We start from the raw sequence: 19,610 nt of genomic DNA, 5'->3' as shown, positions 1-19,610 counted from the left end.
TTTGGTGGTTATGGAGCGTTTCTTATCATGTACCAGGGTAACGGTTAAAAAGAAACGCAAAACACACCAAGCCTGGGTCACTGCTGTGCAGATGTGTGGAGTTAACAACAGGGTGATGTCTTGTTTAAACAGTGGTTTAAATAGCGTTAGTGATATAAAGCATCAAAAATGATTTGTCTCAGTGGACAAGAGGTGGCAGCATTGTTCAACCCACTGAGTGAACACAACTGAGATGTAATGACCCAGGACAGAATTCATTCACTAAATCACATGTTTATATGCATCTTTTAAGAGGCATGGTAATGTCTACAGACTAACACATTCATGCATCCCCTGCTTTGAACATGCAGTTTTCCAAATTCAAACACATGCATGTATAGATTGGAATCCAAAAGCTTTTTATTCATCTTCTTCTGATACAAAAGTGTTGTTTTTTAAATAACAAACAAGTTTTAAAACGTTTTGTCATATTTTTTACAAGGATAAATTAACAATTTCTTTATAACACATTATGACTTCATCAAGACATTGAGTTTTCTACACAAACCAACAGGCTGGACCTTAAAGGCTTCGATCGGTGTTGGCGAAGTGACCCCGACATTGACTCACACGTGGGCTTCTTAAAAGCATTTACAAAAGCTGTATAACCAGCGGTTCTCCATCTTCATTAGGCTGTGGCGCACAACTCGCCGCATTTCAAGGCACAACTGAACGGTGATTGTTGGAAATGTGACCTGAAGCTCGGTGTGATCACACGAGAGGAGACTGCCAAAACATTAAGACAGTTAAAGAGGGAAACGGCATTAGCTCAGAGGGGAGGTCGTCAGAGGTTAATTTAATTCACTTTAACTCTGTGTCGTGTTTGTTTGGCTGTGGAATTTTAATACGTGCGCCAAGGTACGCTTTTTTTGAGGTTCTTGGTTTCACCAGAACCACTCAAAACTATCTTTGAGTGCAATAAGGGCGAGGTTACCTCTAATGTATTTTGGGAAAAATAATTTTCTGTGTCATTCTATATGTTTTTGCTAAATAAATACCTATGACAGGCTGTGAGAGGCACTAAGTGGTTTCAGATGAGACACAAGACGGTAAAAGCTCCAAATTATTCAGGGGCATTTATACATAAAAATTGCCCAGAACCATTTTTTTAAAACTCAAGATACACAAGGTGTAATGTGACACACCCTACGAAGTATACATTCAAAGCCTCACTGAAATACAAGAACTTTGCTTTAAAGATTGTCAGGCAAATATACGGCACAGTTGCAGATTTTGTTGAATGTAGCAGTAAGACCCGAGGACTTTCACTTATATAACTAAAGCGTACAGTGAACTGGAATCTAATCTCTTATCGTCCATGAAATTTAAAATATAATGAACAATGACTTTTTACAGGGATGACTTGATTGTCTGGGAAATGAGCCACGGTGTCATAGGTGAGGTTAAAGAGAATCAGCCAGACAGACATACAGATGAGCTATAAGAACAGACTTGCCTATTAATAGTGCGAATTTGGCATTATAGAACTTGGCATTATAGAACTGAAGTGATTGATAGATATATGCATGGACACAGACATGGACACTCTTGCCATGTGTGCTTCTATTCCCTCGGATAGTGATCAGAACTGGGTCTTCAATGAGCCGGTGGACGAGATTCGTGGGAACATTATTCTTGTGTGTGTACCTGCACGTGTCTGTGTGGCAGTTCTTTGTTACTGCATAGTTTGTGTTTTGGCCAGTGATTGTCTGATAACCTCTAATTCCCTAACCTGCCTTGAGTCCGATTTTACGAAATGAGGGCAGAAAGAATAAATCAATTTCCTGGATTTCATGGTAATTCAAGGGCATATAGAGTGCAGTGTTTCCAGGAAGAGCTGACGTTAGCTGAGCTTCTCCTCACAGATTGCTGAGGTCACACAGGCCTACATTTCCCAGATGCCTCTCCGCTTCCACATTTATGGGTTAAGAAAAGGCACAGCTGGGGGTACCCCCAGGATTCATTGCGGTATAATTTCATATCTACCAAAGACTTTATCCTAAATGTACTAGACAGACCAAAAAGAAACAGATTATGTTTCTCAATCTGCCCTTGCCTTCAAAATATTTGTAAGAAATGCGATTTGTGAATTATTTTTTACAAATTTGTATTGTTTTAAGTTATTTTTTTGTGTAGTTCATAATAAAAACTGACCAAATTCTCCCTGTGTATTTTGATATACTTTAAAAGTGATTTGGTTATTTGTCCCACCACTAACGTCCTAGGTAACGTAATTGAAACAAGTACAGACACTTCACATATTGTAAATAATTATAGTGCATTATTAAAGCTTAGAGCTGGTTTCCCCTCAAAATTTCTATACAATAATACCTTGTACAAAAAGGTATAATTTACAAAAATGTTGAATATTGTTCCAAAGGAAAAGTCGCTGCAGACATAAGTATATTTCAGATCCTTACTTTTGTTGAAATTTAGTTGTCATTTAATTTTTTCGCATGTGGAAGGGGCTCTCAAGGATACCTGTGGGAAACTTCAGCCATACATCTGTAAAATATCTGCACTACAACCCTCCAGTGTAAAATGTAACATTTCAAAAGACCCTAAAAACACACAATGGCATAAGGGTTTACAGTATCCAGCAGGTTCAGTCTCTTCTGCTGAGGGCTTTGGAGAAAAGAGAGGCAGGAGGTAGACGTGGTGCTACACAGCTTATTGATGAATATGCGTATTGATGCTTCTGTTCTGCCTTTTCCGTCTCTCTTTCTCCTTCACTTTTTGTTTGTTTTCTCTTATCTCTCTGGGCAATGGAAGTCAAACAGAGGTAGAGAGGCTACTGTTGCTACTTAAGTACGACTGAGTCCTCCTCTTTTCTCCTTAGCTCCTATTTATTGGAGGCACAGAGTCAGATCGAGAGGGCGAGGACTCAGCAATCTTTTTTCTGATGCCATCACATCCAGTGGCTTTCTTGAGGAATCTCCTGCCACGCTCCCGCGTCACATTATGAATCTCCCTCTCGTCTCTGACGTCTCCGCCCTTCGCCAGGCGGAGAACGTTTCTGTAGGTGAGAGAGAAGCAGGCAAAAGTCTGTTCCTGTACATCCTCTCTTTCTTTCCCCTCACACCACGGTCTCATTCCCTTTCCCTGGTTTGATCCAGCCCTCCCCTGGTGCCCTCTTGCCCGCTCGACTCGCCCTGCTATCCCTCAGCAGGCGGGCCGTGCAGCGTTGCCAGGTGTGCAGGGTCTTTGCCGACCAGATCCACATGCCCGACGTGATTCCTACAAGCAGTGACATGAAGATTCGAAGCATCTCTGATGCCACGTATGAATCCCTTGTGTTGGCCCGAAAATCTCCCCAGTGAGACAGCTGGTAGAGGTAACAGCCAATGACGGTGGACGCTGGGACGGTGTAGAGAACAGAAAACACTCCGATCTTCACCATCAAACGCTCCAGCTTGTCAGTTTTGGCGCCGTCCTTCTGCAGATTGGAACGGATCTTGAATAGAGCGACCAGGCCGGCGCAGATAAACAAGGTACCTGGGGTGAAGAAAGAAAAAAAGAACATCAGACAGAGATCAGAATTAAAATGGGCTCTGAGTATTTGACATGTAGGTATAAGCACAGAAGAAGTAAAATCCATACATTGATTGTATTATAGTGCTGTGATTACCTATGAGAAGGTACGAAGCCAGTGGAGCCACCACAAAGCCCGTGAGAGCCTCCTGCTGCTGGTTGCCAACATAGCAGAGTCCCGTCAGGTCATCTGCGTCCACGAGTCGCATTATGAGGATGACGATGGTTTTAACCGCTGGGATGGCCCAGGCCGCTATGTGGAAGTAGGAGCTGTGCATCTCGATAGCCTCATGGCCCCACTTCAGTCCAGCAGCCAAGAACCAGGTGAGTGTCAGGATCACCCACCTAGAAGAGGAGACGCAGGGGAGAGGGCAAGGAGAGTGAGAGAAGGGACAAACACTGCTCGTGTGCACAACTATCAGATCTTTCTCATTCTGGTAGTAAATAATAAAGGTTTCCTTGATACAAGATGCTTTACTGCTACAGCATCTCAAAACCTCAGCTTTTTCATTGCTAATCGGGAGGACATCCGCAGCCCTCTGTTGCAACAAGTTCATCATGACACCAGCTAGTCATGAATTACATAACAAGAGGGTCAGGGTCATATTTTAGGAGAGTGAAGTCCTTGGGCTTTTCAGCTTATTGTGTTTCCCAAGAGAGGAGTGAAAAACAGGAAAGTGGGGGCAAAGTGAAAAGGAAGACAGAAAATGCTGGTATAGCACTGTTTCCTCTGCAACTGCGGAGTCGAACATGCTCAAAAAGTGTCTTTTTTTTCTTTCTTTCTTTTGTTTTTACTAAAGGCCAGCTTTGTATGTGGAAATTAATCCATCTAGTGCATAGGTTATGAGACAGGATAGTAAAGACTAGAAAACAGGATGCAAGTCTCGTACTCCAATTGTTCCACCAGTCCCTTCATAGCAGCTAAGGTTGGTAGTCAGACTGGGGAAAACAGACGAAGGGCTGATACAACAAAAGGTGTGATTGTATTTTTGTTTGTACAAACCAGAGTGAGGAGGCCATGCCAAAGAAATAGAGGAGGAGGAAGACGATGGCACATCCGGTGCTCTTCAACCCTTCCTGTACTAGAATTGGAACCCCTGTGGCATCCAGGTCACAGGAAACGCGTTCCCTCCCCAGAGTCAGCCGTACCTAAAATCAAATAAGAGAACAAAAAGCGAAATATTTGAATACATGATGAAAAAAACCCTGTGCTAATTATGCAGAGTTACATGGTTAATGATAAAGGCAAATGTGTTGCAGATGTGTTGCCGAAAGAGAATATTATTTTATAAAATTCTAGGATATTTAAAAAATACTCTTACTATATTGCTCAATAGTAAATTAAAACAAATGCAAGGAAAGGAATGACAGAAGATTGATCAAGACAGTCAAGATTATGCACAATGTGCGGAGTCAGTAATTTAATAAATATGATTCTGCTAATACCTAATAATCAGTAAGCCGTATGTGTCGTATCATATCACATTTTCTGTCAGTGATTTGTTTTTTCAAGCATTACATTGTCTAGATTTAAGTTTCTGAGCGTGTTGTGAAGATTTTTGTTTGTCTTGCCGTTGTTTTAGTGTCAGTAGGTTTCATGTCTCCCACTTACCAGGTATGCAACACTGTACAGATTACAGCACATGGACAGGAAGATGATGGGCCGCTCGGGGTAGGAGAAGCGCTGCGAATCCAACAGAAAGGTCAAGACCGTCAGCGTGGTCGACAGGAAGCATAGCACGGCCCACACCGCCATCCACGCATCTGTGAAGACTTTGGCCCCCCGTCGGTAGAGCCCGCTGTCGTAGCCGCACTGGAGGGTACAGCTCTCCGTCTGTTTCAGCCAGGTATACTGGTCGGGGGCAGATCCCAGGGCCTGACACTCCTCCTGGTGGGGGGGGTGGCGGACCGGCGGGTAAGGGGAGTCCTCGTCTCCTGGGCCCTCCATGCACATGTGGTTGTGGTCGTTTTGAGGTGGGAACAGGCTGCAGTTGAGCACCTGTGTGGGAAAATGTGATGGGAAATGGCATTTTAGAAGCGTATTAAGACGGTGATAGATAAAAATAGATAGTAGATTTTGAGCAAATTTTTGTTTCTCCCCAGTTTCCCCATCAACCTACTACACCCTAAAGTTATATTTATTAATACACACCAGATGTTCCTGTGATGGTGTGACTCACCTCAGGCCATATGAAGCCAAACTCGTGGAGCACTGGGAGGCATTTTCTCTTGACAGACAGACACATGCTACCGCATGGACCAATGGGGATGGGCACCTTGTCTGTGCACATTGGCACATAAACTGAGCAAAGGAAGAACTGGAGAAAAAAAGCAAAGACAGAGATGAAGATGAGCATTTTCATCTTAGTGCGTGTCACAAAATTCTGAAATGTGTGCTCAGTTTCGAGATTTCGGTGCGCGCAGCTACTAACGTGTCAATACTCCTTCTTGAGAGAAGGAGTATTGACACAGAAGTTATAAAATGAGCTGAGGCCGATGATACCGCAAATGTGTTGAGTTAGAATAATGTGTTGTATTGAAATAAGAGCATGTTTTAATTGAGAGACAGTAGAGAAACACGGGCTGCTTTCAGACATGCACTGATGTGTGGACATTAAATCAAAGTTTTTAAGGGTGGGCTGTATGTGAGAACGCAACTGTTGCTCCGGAACTTTTCCTGCAAGCCTTATAGCAAAATTTCCGCCAAATGTCCAGAGTAAGAAACATAGTTTGGCATGATATAAGAACATGGTACAATAACAAATTTCATTTTAGACACTGAAAGTGCAAGAAGAGAGAGAAGGGCCACTTTGCCAACATTGTGTCATATTTGAGTGCAGTTTTTTGGTTAAATCAAACTGTGAAGTAGAAGGTCAATTGTGTCTGTGGTGTATAGTGCTTGTCAAAGAAGTGGAAACAGTGCTGTGCACCCCATGGACCAATTCTCCCACATATTTCAACAGGATTACAGCTGGTAGTTGGCTACGCCCTGTACTCCCACATGCGGATCCTCCGTCTTCTTGCGTATACTGCTCACTGTCCTGCTGCTTCTCCCTGTCAATATATTTCATCACCTTTTATACTTGTGGGTTTCTATCTTCACTTTCAATAAAATCCCCCAAGACTTGGCGGAAAACACCACGGCCAACAGCAACCTGCTCCAAGGTTACACGTACAACTCTGCGTCTTTAAAAACAATCTGTGGTCTTAACAACACCGAGGGCATGTGCCATGTAATGCTGTATAATCCCCCCCTCTAATCCAAGGCTCAGTTTTCTCTGTCCCATGGCAGTGGTTTGGAAATAGATATCCAAGTCAGAGTTATAAAGATAGTGAACAGTCTGAAGTCACATTTGACCATCTGAGGTGTGTGTGTGTGTGTGTGTGTTGGGGGGGGGGCTACTCTGGGGGTTACAAAAGGTTGCAATTTTAAGTGATTTCATGCCTTAACAGTGTAAGCTGTTTGAAGCCATTGTGTACAACTGGACCAATCTCATGATATTAAAATGCTCAGAACCAGATATTACATTTTAATCAGCTATGTTTAGGTAATGAGACAAATTCAGGAGCTTGGGTGTATTGATTTTTACATTTTTATATACAGTATATATATTTGTAATGTAAAAAAAAATTACAGTGTGGGGCTGTTTTCTGTAGTTTTTCATATACCAAATACCAAAATATTTACTGAGCAATAATGTCTTGGACATTGAGGCAGAGAAATCCCATCTAGAAATTGTCCCTAGGACGGAGACCAAATGAAACATGAATCCAAGAAATGTGTCACGATTGGGAAATGAATACACACAGAAAAAAATCAAACAACTCTTGCTTTCTGTGGGAATGAGCATGCAAAGGAAACGTAACAATTGTGAATCCGTGTGCACCAAAGTCAAGCTCGGGCTATCAAAATTATGACTATGATAAATGAGAATTATTGAGCTGCAATTGTTTCCATGTTTTCAGGCACCTAGTGTTTCTGAATTAATCAAATAAAAAGGTCTCTGGGACCTATCAAGTGTCAAAAACCAGCTCAGAAACCAGTCAAAAACTCGATTTGTCACACTGCTCTCTGGTCAGTATCAGCATTGTTACAGCTTTATCTTTGCAGACTGCCTGATCTGGAGTCAGGATTATGTTTCTCGCCACATATAGAGAATCTTTGTTCCCAGCCTGAGCCATATTCATCATAGTCGTCCTGGGTAATTTGTGATTCTAAAAAAAATCAAATGAACAAAGTTACCCTGTGGCGTTGGAGCATCAGCTCGTAAACTGACACAGGTTTATAAAAGCAGTACAACTGCTGGTATTTCTTCTTGAGTTATGTCGACTGTGCCCGTGACAGTAATGTAACACATTCTGGGTGTTTTCCCCGACCGTTGGTAACCTGAGTGCTGTCACTTCACTGCTAAAAGCTGCTCTGGTTACTTGTCAGGAAGCCTCCCATTAGAGCAAATGTTAGAGGATACGGTTTCCCTTTCCCCCTTCCTCCCTCTATAGTGTGTGTGTGTCTGTGTGTGTGTGTGTGTGTGGTGAGCTAATATTACAAGACAATTTTCAGCTGGAGTGGGACAGTTAGATTTTATGCTGCAGTTGCTCCTTCCGTCGGACTGCCTCACACGTGAACTCAAATATCACAAGCACCATATCAAATTTAGCATGTCAGACTAATTTGACCCTGTTTCAAAGATCCTGTACACACCAATAAGTCACTGTAGCTTTGTAATAAAAACTTGAGACGTATGTCGTGTTATGCAGATGTCTCTTGTCGTGTGAGGTTTTAATAAAGGTCCAGCCATTAACGCTGCTGGTGATCTGGTGTCGTCATTGCAGCAAGATTCTAAAATCTCAGACGCAAGTAATAACACCGGTGCACGAGGCAAACAAGCAGCAATTGTCTTTAAGAAACTGAGGGCACGATTGTTAACCGACAGACTACAGTATGGCTGTGTGGGGCATGAACTCAGACTGTCAACAGACAGAGGGGGCATTTTATTGAAATTAGCATGGCAGCCTGGCACAACAGGAAGGAAGGGGAATCAGGGACCCCTCCACTTATATTCTAACTCAATGGGAATCAAGCGACCTACATCATGCTGCTCATATTATATGTGTGTGCAGAATTCTCTGTGGGATAATTTGACATGTCACTGATGCAAATCTTCAAAATGGATCTCAGTCAACACCTGTGCTTATCCTACTATGACATATGAAAATTTGTCTGCTGTGAAAATGGATTGTTATCATCTGAGCTATTCACTGAATAGTCAACTATTCCTAGTAGCTCCCCGCCATGTGCTGATTTTCATTCACCGTCATGCCCCCCCCCCCCCCCCACACACACACACACAACCTAACCTTGCCCTAACCCCCCAAAAAACATGTTTTCACTTCACTTTCACAACATTTAATGATGTACATTATGTGGACAAGTCCCCAATAATGTGACTGTAAACAGATTTAGGTCCCCACAAAATAAGTAATAAGTTATATCACACACACACACACACACACACGCACACACACAAATATAGCAGCCTATCTAGACTTGCGTTAGTGTTTCCCTTTCGTCCACACTGCCCACTCTCCTCTGCTCTGCTCTGTGTGTGTGTGTGTGTGTGTGTGTGTGTGTGTGTGTGTGTGTGTGTGTGTGTGTGTGTGTGTGTGGTGTGTGTGTGTGTGTGTGTGTGTGTGTGTGTGTGTGTGAGAGACCAGTGTGTGTGACCAGTGTGTGTGTGTGTGTGTGTGTGAGACCAGTGTGTGTGTGTGTGTGTGTGTGTGTGTGTGTGTGTGTGTGTGTGTGTGTGTGTGTGTGTGTGTGTGTGTGTGTGTGTGTGTGAGAGACCAGTGTGTGTGACCAGTGTGTGTGTGTGTGTGTGTGTGTGTGTGTGTGTGTGAGACCAGTGTGTGACCAGTGTGTGTGTGTGTGTGTGTGAGACCAGTGTGTGTGTGTGTGTGTTTGTGTGTGTGAGAGAGACCAGTGTGTGTGTGTGCGTGCGTGCGTGTGTGAGTGTGTGTGTGTGTGTGAGGTCAGTGTGTGTGTGTGTGTGTGTGTGTGTGTGTGTGTGAGAGACCAGTGTGTGTGTGTGTGTGTGTGCGTGCGCGTGCGCGCGCGTGTGTGTGTGTGTGTGACCAGTGTGTGTGTGTGTGTGTGTGTGTGTGAGACCAGTGTGTGTGTGTGTGTGTGTGTGTGTGTGTGAGACCTGTGTGTGTGTGTGTGTGTGTGAGAGAGACCAGTGTGTGTGCGTGCGTGTGTGTGTGTGTGTGTGACCAGTGTTGCGTCGCCCGTGTGCGCCACATCCGTCCGTTACCTTGAGCTGGCTGGAGCAGCCGTACTGTATGAGCGGCGTGAACGTGGTCAGCTGCAGCTCGGCGTCCGACTGCAGCACGTTGCCGACCAAGTTGGGCATCTTGGTGACGTTGTAGCCGAGGCCCTGGCACATGCTGATGCGGATCGGGTCGCAGGTCATCTCCTCCGCCTCTTCGCCGAACGCCTGCGCCGCGCAGAGCGCACCGGCCAGCAGGAGGAGGGCAGCCCCGGCGAGCGACGCCACCATCCCGGGCATGGTCACCGCGTCACTGCCGAGCGGCTGCCCGCTGGGCTCGTTGACACGGTGCGATGTTTCCTCCAACGGGGGGAGTTCAGTGAGTACTCCCAGGGAAGCCGCGGCGCGTGTTGATAGTCCAAACAAACTGGCGGGCGCGTGGAGTCCCGTGCGTTCCTCGGAGTCCCGGTGGTGGTGTCCCCCTCTGTGCCAGTCAATCGATTAAAACATCCAGAAAATCGCAGGGAATCATCCGAGGTTCTGTGCGTAATGAAAAGCGCGTGATTCCAATTCAAACAGTGCGCGCTGGAGCTAAAAACAAGCCACTACACGTGGATAAACTCCCGCGGTCCTCGTAGCGTCGTGTCCCGTTGGTGACTCCGTGCGGGGCAGCGCAGCGTCGACGCACAGCGGTCCGGGGTTTGCGTCCACTGCCTCCGAGCGCGCAGCTCTAAACTTTATTGTGTCTGTGAGCGGAGACGAGTTAGCCCGTCCGGAGGAGAGCCGACCAATCCGCGCACGGGAGTTGGGTTTCCCTGACCAACCCCCGACCAGGAGGGGGGCGGGATCTCGGAGGAAAATAGAAGAGCGAGTCTCCTCTCCTCCCCTCTCCCCTTCACCCCCTCTCCTTTTTCTGCAGCTTTTCTCCTTCTCCCCGTCTCCTTTCCTCCATAGCATCCTTCTCTTTGCTTTCCCCACTTTGCCTCACCGTGTTCCCTCTCCTCCTCCTCCTCCTCCCATGCCTCTTCTTCCTGCGAAGATAATCAGTGAGCATTCCCTGACTAATTGTGACAGGATCCAGAACCTGTATTTATAGACCAGCTGAGGTGGCTTATATATATATTTGTATTGGCTGTATTTTTTAGAAAATAACCTTCCAAAAAGAGAGAGAGAGGGAGAGTGTGTGTGTGAGTGTGTGTGTGTGTGTGTGTGTTTATTTTATATTTAAAGTCCCTAATGGTCTTCTAAGGCCGTCTGGAGCTTTACCACAGGTTCCACTCCCCTTCTCTAAAAGCCCGTCAGCTCTAAGTGCTCATGACATTGTAATTGAAAGTAGGGCCTTAAGTGATGCTGAAGCATTGGAAATCTGTTTTGCATTGCAATGAATTCACATGCTGGACAGGTTTTGTTTGCTCGCGGCACCCTGGGAGAAGGTTTCTCTTTTGCAGCATGAAACCGGCAGTGAAAAGTGTTGTGTTGCCTTTTTCCGTGTTGAAAAACTGGACCTGGGTGAGAGAGTTTGTGGATCAAATATTTTGGTGAGAGGACCGAGGAATACTTGATTTGTGCTTCTCTTCCAAGCGGTTTATACAATTGTGAGACTGGTGAAGTGTCTGCCTGGTGTAATCAAGCTCAACCGATGAGCTCCACGGACTCCACAAATAGCCAAACCCACGTTCTGATGTTACAGTGCCTGTAGTTTTAATAAAATAAGATTGAAATGAGATGAGGCCTCAGAAAAACAGAATCGCCGTCCTCAGTGTGAGAATTCTGTCATCAAAACTGTTTATCTTCTTAAGCATTATTTATTTAAATTTTGTGTGCTGACCCCTTTGACACAGCTGGATTTGGGTGAGATAACAGACCTGGTGTTGACATTCCACACATGACCCAGAAACACACACACACACACACACACACACACACACACACACAGCGAGGAAGAGCGACAGGACCCACAAAATATGTGCCCTTTTAAAATCTCTAATCTAATCTAAAGAAACCAGCATTGAAGTTGAGCCAGACAAGAACATTCCCATTCACTTTCTCTAATAATTTGATAGTAATTTGACTTAAAGTAAAACCTCAAAATGAAAACCTGGCATGTTTCTGTCAGATTTTTGTGGGGGTTGCTGTTGATAAGAGAGTCAGGTCAATTCTTAAATCACGACAATATCTGGAGCCTGATCGGCTGCTCTCATGGAGCTGCTGTGTTTTCCCTCTCGGATTATGCTGTGATGTTTGGCGAATCCAGTGTGACAATTGATTGGCAGCAGCAATGACCTCTCCACCCAGGCTATACCCTACCCCCTCCTGCCAACACACACACTCACACACACGCACACACACACACACACACACACACACACACACACACACACACACACACACACACACACACACACACACACACACACCTCTCTGGTCACACACACACATTCGCATTCACACCATCCCCCTCTGCTGCTCTTTGGCTGAACCTGGGGTTAAGACCTGAAGTAATTAGCACTGAGCTGAAACAATAGTGTGCCCTGAAGCCGATGGTTATCAGGGGCGTGGTGTGTGTGTGTGTGAGTGTGTGTGGGTGTGTGTGTGTGTGTGAGAGAGAGAGAGAGAGAGAGAAGAAGGTGAATGGATGGGAACATGAAATGGAGACCTCATAGTATCAAGCTCAAGCTTACTTTAAAGACTTTGCAGAAAGCAAAGGAAAAAAAGAAAGAAATTGCCCATGGCGATATTTTGGCATCACGGTGGTCCCACCTTATCAGATCAGTTAATTGAGGCAATTGGTTTTTTGAGTGAGAAAAGCAGAATGGCTAAAACAGAGAGAAAGTGAGTGCGGGGCGAGTACAGTGGCGCATTATCAGCCCAAGCCACCAGCACACTCTGTTTACATTCACGTTGGAGTGTGAATAGCAGGGCTGAGCAGACAACGTGTTGGAACTGACAAACTAATGACCATCACACTGAGTGGATAATGACCACAGTTACCCTTTAAGCCGTAAAACCACTGGGTTAATCACCAAACAGGCTTCCCATTAAGATTTACTTGCCTCAACTGACATTTGGCTGGTAATCAAAGAAGACGCAGTTAGCAGGGTTTTAAATCTGTCCATAGCTATATTTAAGGTCACACATGTTCACATGAGATAAGATATGAATAAAGCGAACACAGTGCATGAGACTTAATTGTTACGTGCATGTTAGGCTGCTCACAATACATCAGTTTGATGCTCGGCTGCTGTTTTTCCCCCGTTTTTTTCTGGCCATCCTACTTCTTTGCACAAACCATATTCTGACTAAACCAGCAATCGGCCGCAGGAGGAAATCAGGCTGCCAGTATGATGGTTAATGCAAGCGTTTTATAAACATTTATGTTGAGTAGTTAATAGTTGGTGACTGTATTGGAAAACAGTGTGCATGGGTGGGCCACGGGGACAGTGAGTATCTGATCAAAGCGTATTAGAAACCTTGTACCGGGAAGTGGGAGGTAAAGGAGGGTTTGGGAATTTCAGCCGTGCATGTCACTGATGGTGGCATGGTGATAACACGCTCATGTGTGCGCTTTCACAAATCACCCGCCGTCAGTTTGACATATTCTTATGAGTTTATCGTAGTTGGAACCCTGAAAGGCTGACTCTCATTACTGTTGCAATCTATGCTGGAAAACCAGCTCACGCAACACAGATCAGATCAGACTATCAAATGCCTGAAGTCTGTGCGAGAGTTTGTTTTCCGCAGTCCAGTCGTGCTGATTTCCACCGCTGTAGGCCAAGCAAAAAATAGTCAGGGCTTTCTAATTATCTATGCCACACAGTTTCCTTCAACACAACATTCATGTGATTCTTTTTGCGTGTCGATGCCAGCAGAAAAGAACTGCGGTGTGGTTTTCCTTCCCAAAACTACCCAGCCTTGCTAACATTTTGATGGTTTAATGCTTAAGGGCCCTGTCGTTGGAAGGACATGTGCCCCGACTGGCCTGGGATCAAACCTCCCAGAGTCTTAACTTCCCTAATCCGTACTCTGCATCACTGCCACCTTTGTTACTTCCACACAAAATTAAAAAAAAAAAAAAAGATACATGTGCAGAATTGTACACATGCGACAGGCTGGTTGAACAAATCTAAAAGATGAAAAACCACTTTAATTGTTTAATCAAGCTTAAGTCCTCATTTAAAGGAATATTTATGTCTTGACAGAGTTTTGGGATTGAAATGTTATAAGAGAAATCCGGAATAAGACCTTATTGGCAACTACATTAATCACAGACGCATATTCAGTATCCATGTCTAAATAACGTGCTCTCATCTTTGCTCAGAAACGTGCAGTCTCTCTGTCCGTGCGCCTTCCGGTTTAAAATAGAGGAACCAGTATGGAGGAAGTGATTTATGATTATTAAAAATGTAGCCTCATTTGAGCAGACAGCTGTAAAGCTCAGTGGAGCTAAAATCAGCCGCGGCACCAGCATGGGCAGGGCACTTGCATCGGTCGATTTGAAGCCAGCAGTTCAAAATTGATTTAGATTTAGTTTCTAACTTCCTCTGTTTTTTGTCAGTACTGTCTCTGTTTAATGTCACCTGTTGGTTTAATTTGATTTATTTGTTTCATAAAATGGAAAAGAAAAAAAAATGATATGAAAAAATGGGAAGTTGCTTTTCTGCAAGAAAACCATTCTAATTCAGCTACAGATGAGAACATTCCTTGACTCCGTCTTATATGAAACCTTTACATACATTACAAATCAGTGTTTCTCTGACGCCACCCATTTTTTCTCTTAAATTAATGCCTAAACACGTTTGTTTGGCCACATCCTTGTCATGGTCAACATGGTCTCGCTGTGGCAATGTAACTATTCTAATCTTTGAGCTTGGCAGGCAAAGTGAAAGGCACCACCCCGAGGACAGAGAGAGAGACACAAGTGTGTATCTGTCACCAGATAGCATCTTATGGCTCGATGCCCACTTCCACAGCCCTTGATGTGTGGTATTAATAGGCCTGCCAATTCCTTGGAATGGTGTGAGTGTGCATAACTGTAAATGCTCTGCATGCAGGAGAGGAGGCTCTGAAGGTGTGTGGCTTTACTACCACCAATTTGGTACTTGGTAAATGAATGCAGGTGTTTGGCTATAGGGGGAAGCCATGTGTGGGAGTGAGTGGGGGGCAGGGAGAGGGGGTCTGCAGGTGATCTATCCCCTCTGGGACAGCAGACTCACATTACCTGCTGTAGATCACCATACACATGTACATCCATCCAGAAACTCTAACTCTCCGCCATCACTCTGCCGTCACCTCCACTGACTCCACCTCTTGCCATTCTCGCTGCCACTCCCATCCTCCCTTTGTAGCGCAGTCAGTCACTCCTCTTACGTTACCTCCGTCAAGGAGGTGATGTTTTCAACCGGGCCTGCTTTTGGTTTGCAGGAAACTTCTGGAAAGTATCCGGAGCCCCACCAGAAAAGTTCAGGAAAAAGTCCAGACCCCAGCACGCGTCTGAAAGCAGCTTGGTTGCGTGTCATCCAGCAACACAGGGTGGATCACAGGATGTGTTGCACCATGCTCCAGTGTCGCCATTGCAAACGGACATGAATTCAAAATTCCATTTCTGATTTTAATTCAATACTTGTCATCGCATACTTTTTCTTCTTTGTCAGCACATTGTTTCCTCGTGAACCTTTTCTTCTCATGCTTATTCATCAGAAATAAGCTCAATCAGCAGTGGGTTGAATGTGAAATGAGTTTCCTAAGTTTCCACTCGCACGCATTGAGCTTGAAAAGTCAATGTTGATAACGAGCTAATTGCCTTATTTGAATTTATATAAGTACTGAAACTAATATTGGCTACATTATTTCTTAAAGAAAAAAAATTAGCAGCCAAAACAACAAAAAAACGATATCACTTTAATTAAACAAATCAAATTAAGTCACTTAATCAAAATGAACAAAGTATCCGGGAGATATTGTTGTCAGTTTGTCAAACTGTCTAAAGAATGTAAAACATGTGCAGTTTGTCTTTCCAGAAGAAAGTACATGGGTCGTGTCTTCATGTCCCGTGTCATGAAGTAATACTGTATGTCAGCCAACTTATCTTTGTGTGTGTCAAATACTTTAGTTATCACAGCTTATTGCATTATCAGCACATTGAGGCTTTATCGTCTATCTCGGGATATCACAGAGAAATACCGAAGAAAAGCCTTCCTGTTTAGTCTGGGCCTGGCTCTGATTGTGTTCTCTCTCCCTCCCGACCACAAACAGTGGCTGGTGGTTCAACACATGCACTGGATAACCAGATAATAAAAATCATCTGGACCGCTTGTTTATTTTGGTTGTTCATTTGCTTGTGGCTGGACACCACTTCCGCCCTATAAAAGAAGAGTTATGAATGGTTTCAGATGGAACCTCTTTTAAGGAATATCTCGGGAGTCTTGAAATTCAGCTTTCGTATATTTTACCACAGACTAATGGAAAAAAAGATATAACCCAAAACCGATTTGCCTTCATGGACGATATCCCACATTCAGTAATTTCTGCATAATGAAATGACAGTCATTAGCGGGACAGCACCACGCACCAGGAACTGTCTCGTCTGCTCATTTTTTAATTCGATTAGGAACTTTTTTTTAAAGTGGTTTGGTCCGAGGCGGCTCTGTCTGGTGACAGGCAACAGGCCGCTGATAGATGGTTGCTGCTCCTTGGCTGTAAATCGGCCTCTTGTTGGAGAGTTAACCCCTGTAACCCTGCTCGTCTGCAGCAGCAGCAGCAGGCTCCCCTCTCGCAGCCCAGGGCAGCTGATGAGCTTTTCCCAGAAATCCGACGGGGAGCAGGTGGTAGCGGTCCAGTCGGGGATGTGGACGGATGTGTTTGCCTCCAGAAATTGTCCCCCATCGCTGCGCACGGCTGCGTGGGTGAGAATTTGGCTCTCAACGGAAAAAATGGGGGAAAACAAAATAATCTCCCGTCCATCGAACATCTGCACCGCCAGCTGACGGCAGCTTCCCGTGATTGAAGATGAGAAGCCTCCTGTCTGAGCAGGGCATGACCGTACAGAGGTCAACTAAGTAGGTTGGGCAAACTAATTAGGTGGCTGCTTGGGCTGCGAAATACGCTTCCATGTGCTGCGACTGTGTTCCCTTGTGGTCATTATTCAACCTCAATCAGAGGGGAAATTTATCATGTAAAAATGATGCACAGTAAAGTGAGCACACTTCCACACGGGGCATTGGGAGGGTCTCCTCCTCCTACTCTTGAACTTATCTAGACACAGCTGTTTCTCTTCTCCTCTGACTGGTGACTGGGACCAGTTTTATTAATGTGCTGTAACTAAGTAACCACATAATATGAATCTCTGTTGCCCGGCTCACACACTGATTTATCTCCATGCTTGCGGGTGGGTGTGCATACATTCGCTGTATACGTTTGGGCAGTATTTAATAAACGAACACATGCCTTTTATGCACTAGTGAAGTGCAGATTTGTTACTGTAGTGAATTATTCAGTGGCAAGCCTGCGAGATTTGACCAGTGCCTGGAAATGATGTGATCTTTTTAATAGTGCGATTTTTAACTAAGTGTTTTTCCATGAGCAGTGTTTTCGCTGCACATTGCACAAAGCCAAGATACTGTGTTTCATGAAAGTGTGAATAACTGACAAGCTGGATTACCTCTTGACAGACAACTTCTGGAAAACACTTAAGCTTGTGTGTGTGTGTGCGCGCGTGTGCGCGCGCGTGTCCTTGGAATGTAACTCATCCATGGATTCTGCTGCACCACAGCAACACCATGGAATGAGAATGTAGAGCTCGCCAATGTTTGCCTGTTCGCACACATGCAGACACATTGTGTGTTTACGTGCGTGAGTAGTTTTTTTTACATGTTGAATATTGACAGTTTTTTTTTTACTTGGACCAAGGAAAAGTTTGATATTTAAATTTTCTGGTGTTTTTTCAGAAGGGGGAGAAACATGCGATGAGAATGTGTGAATGCGTGCAATTACGTGGAAATGTTCTGTCAACTGTTTCGTTGAGAAGGTGAAGGGGCCGACATCCAACATGCAGCTGTGCATAGAGATAGAGAGAAAGTGAGCGAAGGAGAGAATGACTTACTGCACATGGACAAGGGAGGTGGGTTGTCTTGTTTTTCCAACACAGTGAGAAATATGTGTTGAGGAAAGAGGGAGCGACGTCTTCGGAGATATAGTGGAAAGAGATAGGGCTGTGCACCCACAGAGACTCGAGAAGAGAGCAAAGAAAAGAGATTCAACAATTTCATCTTTATGCAATTTGACAGAAAGTGTCTCCGTCAAAAAGTTAAAAAAAAGAAAGAAAAAAAATGAATCATTGTTGTGGGCTCTGTAAGTGCTGCTTTCTACTGCAAACACGCCATCATCCACTTCTCCTGCAGTTTGTTATTCATAGACCCCAGTGCTGACTTCCTTGGCACCTGTCTCTTCCCCGTCTTGTTGCTCCACTCCCTGAAATAGAACTCATGTCTCCAGAGGAAGAGTAAACACTGGCCCTGCCGTGGGAATACAGACATACACACACACACACACACACACACACACACACACGCACACACACGCTCACACACGCAAATTGCTATATTAATAAACTCAGAGTTAAATTCTGACAGCACAGAGGGCAAGTCAGTGGACTGTCTGTAGCTTATGTTTCATTGGGCTTTCACAATGGTTAATATTCAGATCTAAAAGTCCAATTCTAAAAAAACAAGTCCAGCTGATCAAATCAACACGAATCAAGCTCGTGCCACATTGTGACAAATCCTGTGCAAAAGTTACTGAAAAAAAAGGAGTGATTTAGTGCAATTATCATTAAGATGTCTGTCTCCCTACTCAAATCTGAGACAAAGTAGACCTGCAAGCATCCAGCATAACTTGGAACTGAAGATGCATTTTCTCAGGAAAATCAGGAGGACAAGAAAAAACACTGATAGGTTGAACCCTTTTCACATTAGAAATGCCAAAACAGAAACGGGTGGCAAAGTCACAACTTATCGTGCCACAACATCGGAGGTTAGGTGTTTGACGCAAACCTTTTCTGTGCTCCCCTGGTCGTAGAGTGACAAGAGACACACCGTTGGAATTTGTGGACTTTCTCGAGATATTTAGCATGTGGTGTTGGCGTTAAGCATCATGATCGTCGCTGCCGGCTTCGTGGACATGTACATTTCCATGCGAATTTAGGTGTTTGGAGTTTGAATTGTGTTTCGTTCAGGCGACAATGGTTGACTTGGACGTTTAACCCAGCCTCTCCCCGTTAATGTTCATATGCTTCATGACTCTATTGTTAGATGTTAAGAACATTTTTTTATATGATATGGTTCACGCTGCCCACGGTCTGGACCCTGCGTCGGGGGCCTCTCGCCGGTAATGTTCAGAGCCCAGTGGAACGAGCTCCTGACACCTATACACTGGAATGATGCGAGGAGTCGTGTGACTTAATCACTGAAAACACTCAGAGAAGGACAGAATATACTGCACGTGTGTGAATGTGTGTGTGTCAGAGAGAGAGACAAACTGTCGAAATTGAAACATAAAACCACAGTAGAGAACAGTCCACATATTTAAAGTGGTGTTTAAAATCAGGTTTTCCATCAGGGTGATTGTTGATGTTCACTATATAACCTTTGTCACATTCGCTGAACGTGCCTGTGAGTGTCTGAAATAAGGACAACACGTGCACACGCTCAGTGTTTGATATGTGGTTTGTGTTCTGGAGACGGTCCCATCACATACACAAACAATTTTCATTCAACAGTC

At 44.4% G+C, this 19,610-nt stretch overlaps 1 protein-coding gene across 1 annotated transcript; it reads right to left on the bottom strand.

The window, feature by feature from the left end:
- Positions 1-375: 375 nt before the first annotated feature.
- fzd4 (frizzled class receptor 4) lies at positions 376-10,596 on the bottom strand. Its single transcript, XM_035623382.2, has 6 exons — positions 9,882-10,596; positions 5,751-5,888; positions 5,183-5,569; positions 4,574-4,719; positions 3,668-3,915; positions 376-3,534 (listed from the first exon to the last, which is right to left on the bottom strand). The coding sequence occupies exons 1-6, from the start codon at positions 10,134-10,136 to the stop codon at positions 3,116-3,118; spliced, it is 1,593 nt and encodes a 530-aa protein (XP_035479275.1). The 5' UTR covers positions 10,137-10,596; the 3' UTR covers positions 376-3,115.
- Between the last annotated feature and the right edge of the window lie 9,014 nt (positions 10,597-19,610).

Source organism: Scophthalmus maximus, chromosome 11, assembly GCF_022379125.1.
Source record: "Scophthalmus maximus strain ysfricsl-2021 chromosome 11, ASM2237912v1, whole genome shotgun sequence".
Taxonomy (NCBI): domain Eukaryota; kingdom Metazoa; phylum Chordata; class Actinopteri; order Pleuronectiformes; family Scophthalmidae; genus Scophthalmus; species Scophthalmus maximus.
This window is presented reverse-complemented; position numbering and strand designations above follow the sequence as displayed.

Bases quoted from the DNA above. Each gene is read 5' to 3' on its own strand.
- fzd4 (XM_035623382.2), bottom strand. From the start codon at position 10,136: ATGCCCGGGATGGTGGCGTCGCTCGCCGGGGCTGCCCTCCTCCTGCTG. The intron at 5,570-5,750 runs GTGAGTCACACC...TTTCCCACACAG, and splicing joins TTGGCTTCATATGGCCTGAG to GTGCTCAACTGCAGCCTGTT. The intron at 3,916-4,573 runs GTTTGTACAAAC...CTCCTCTTCTAG, and splicing joins GGCATGGCCTCCTCACTCTG to GTGGGTGATCCTGACACTCA.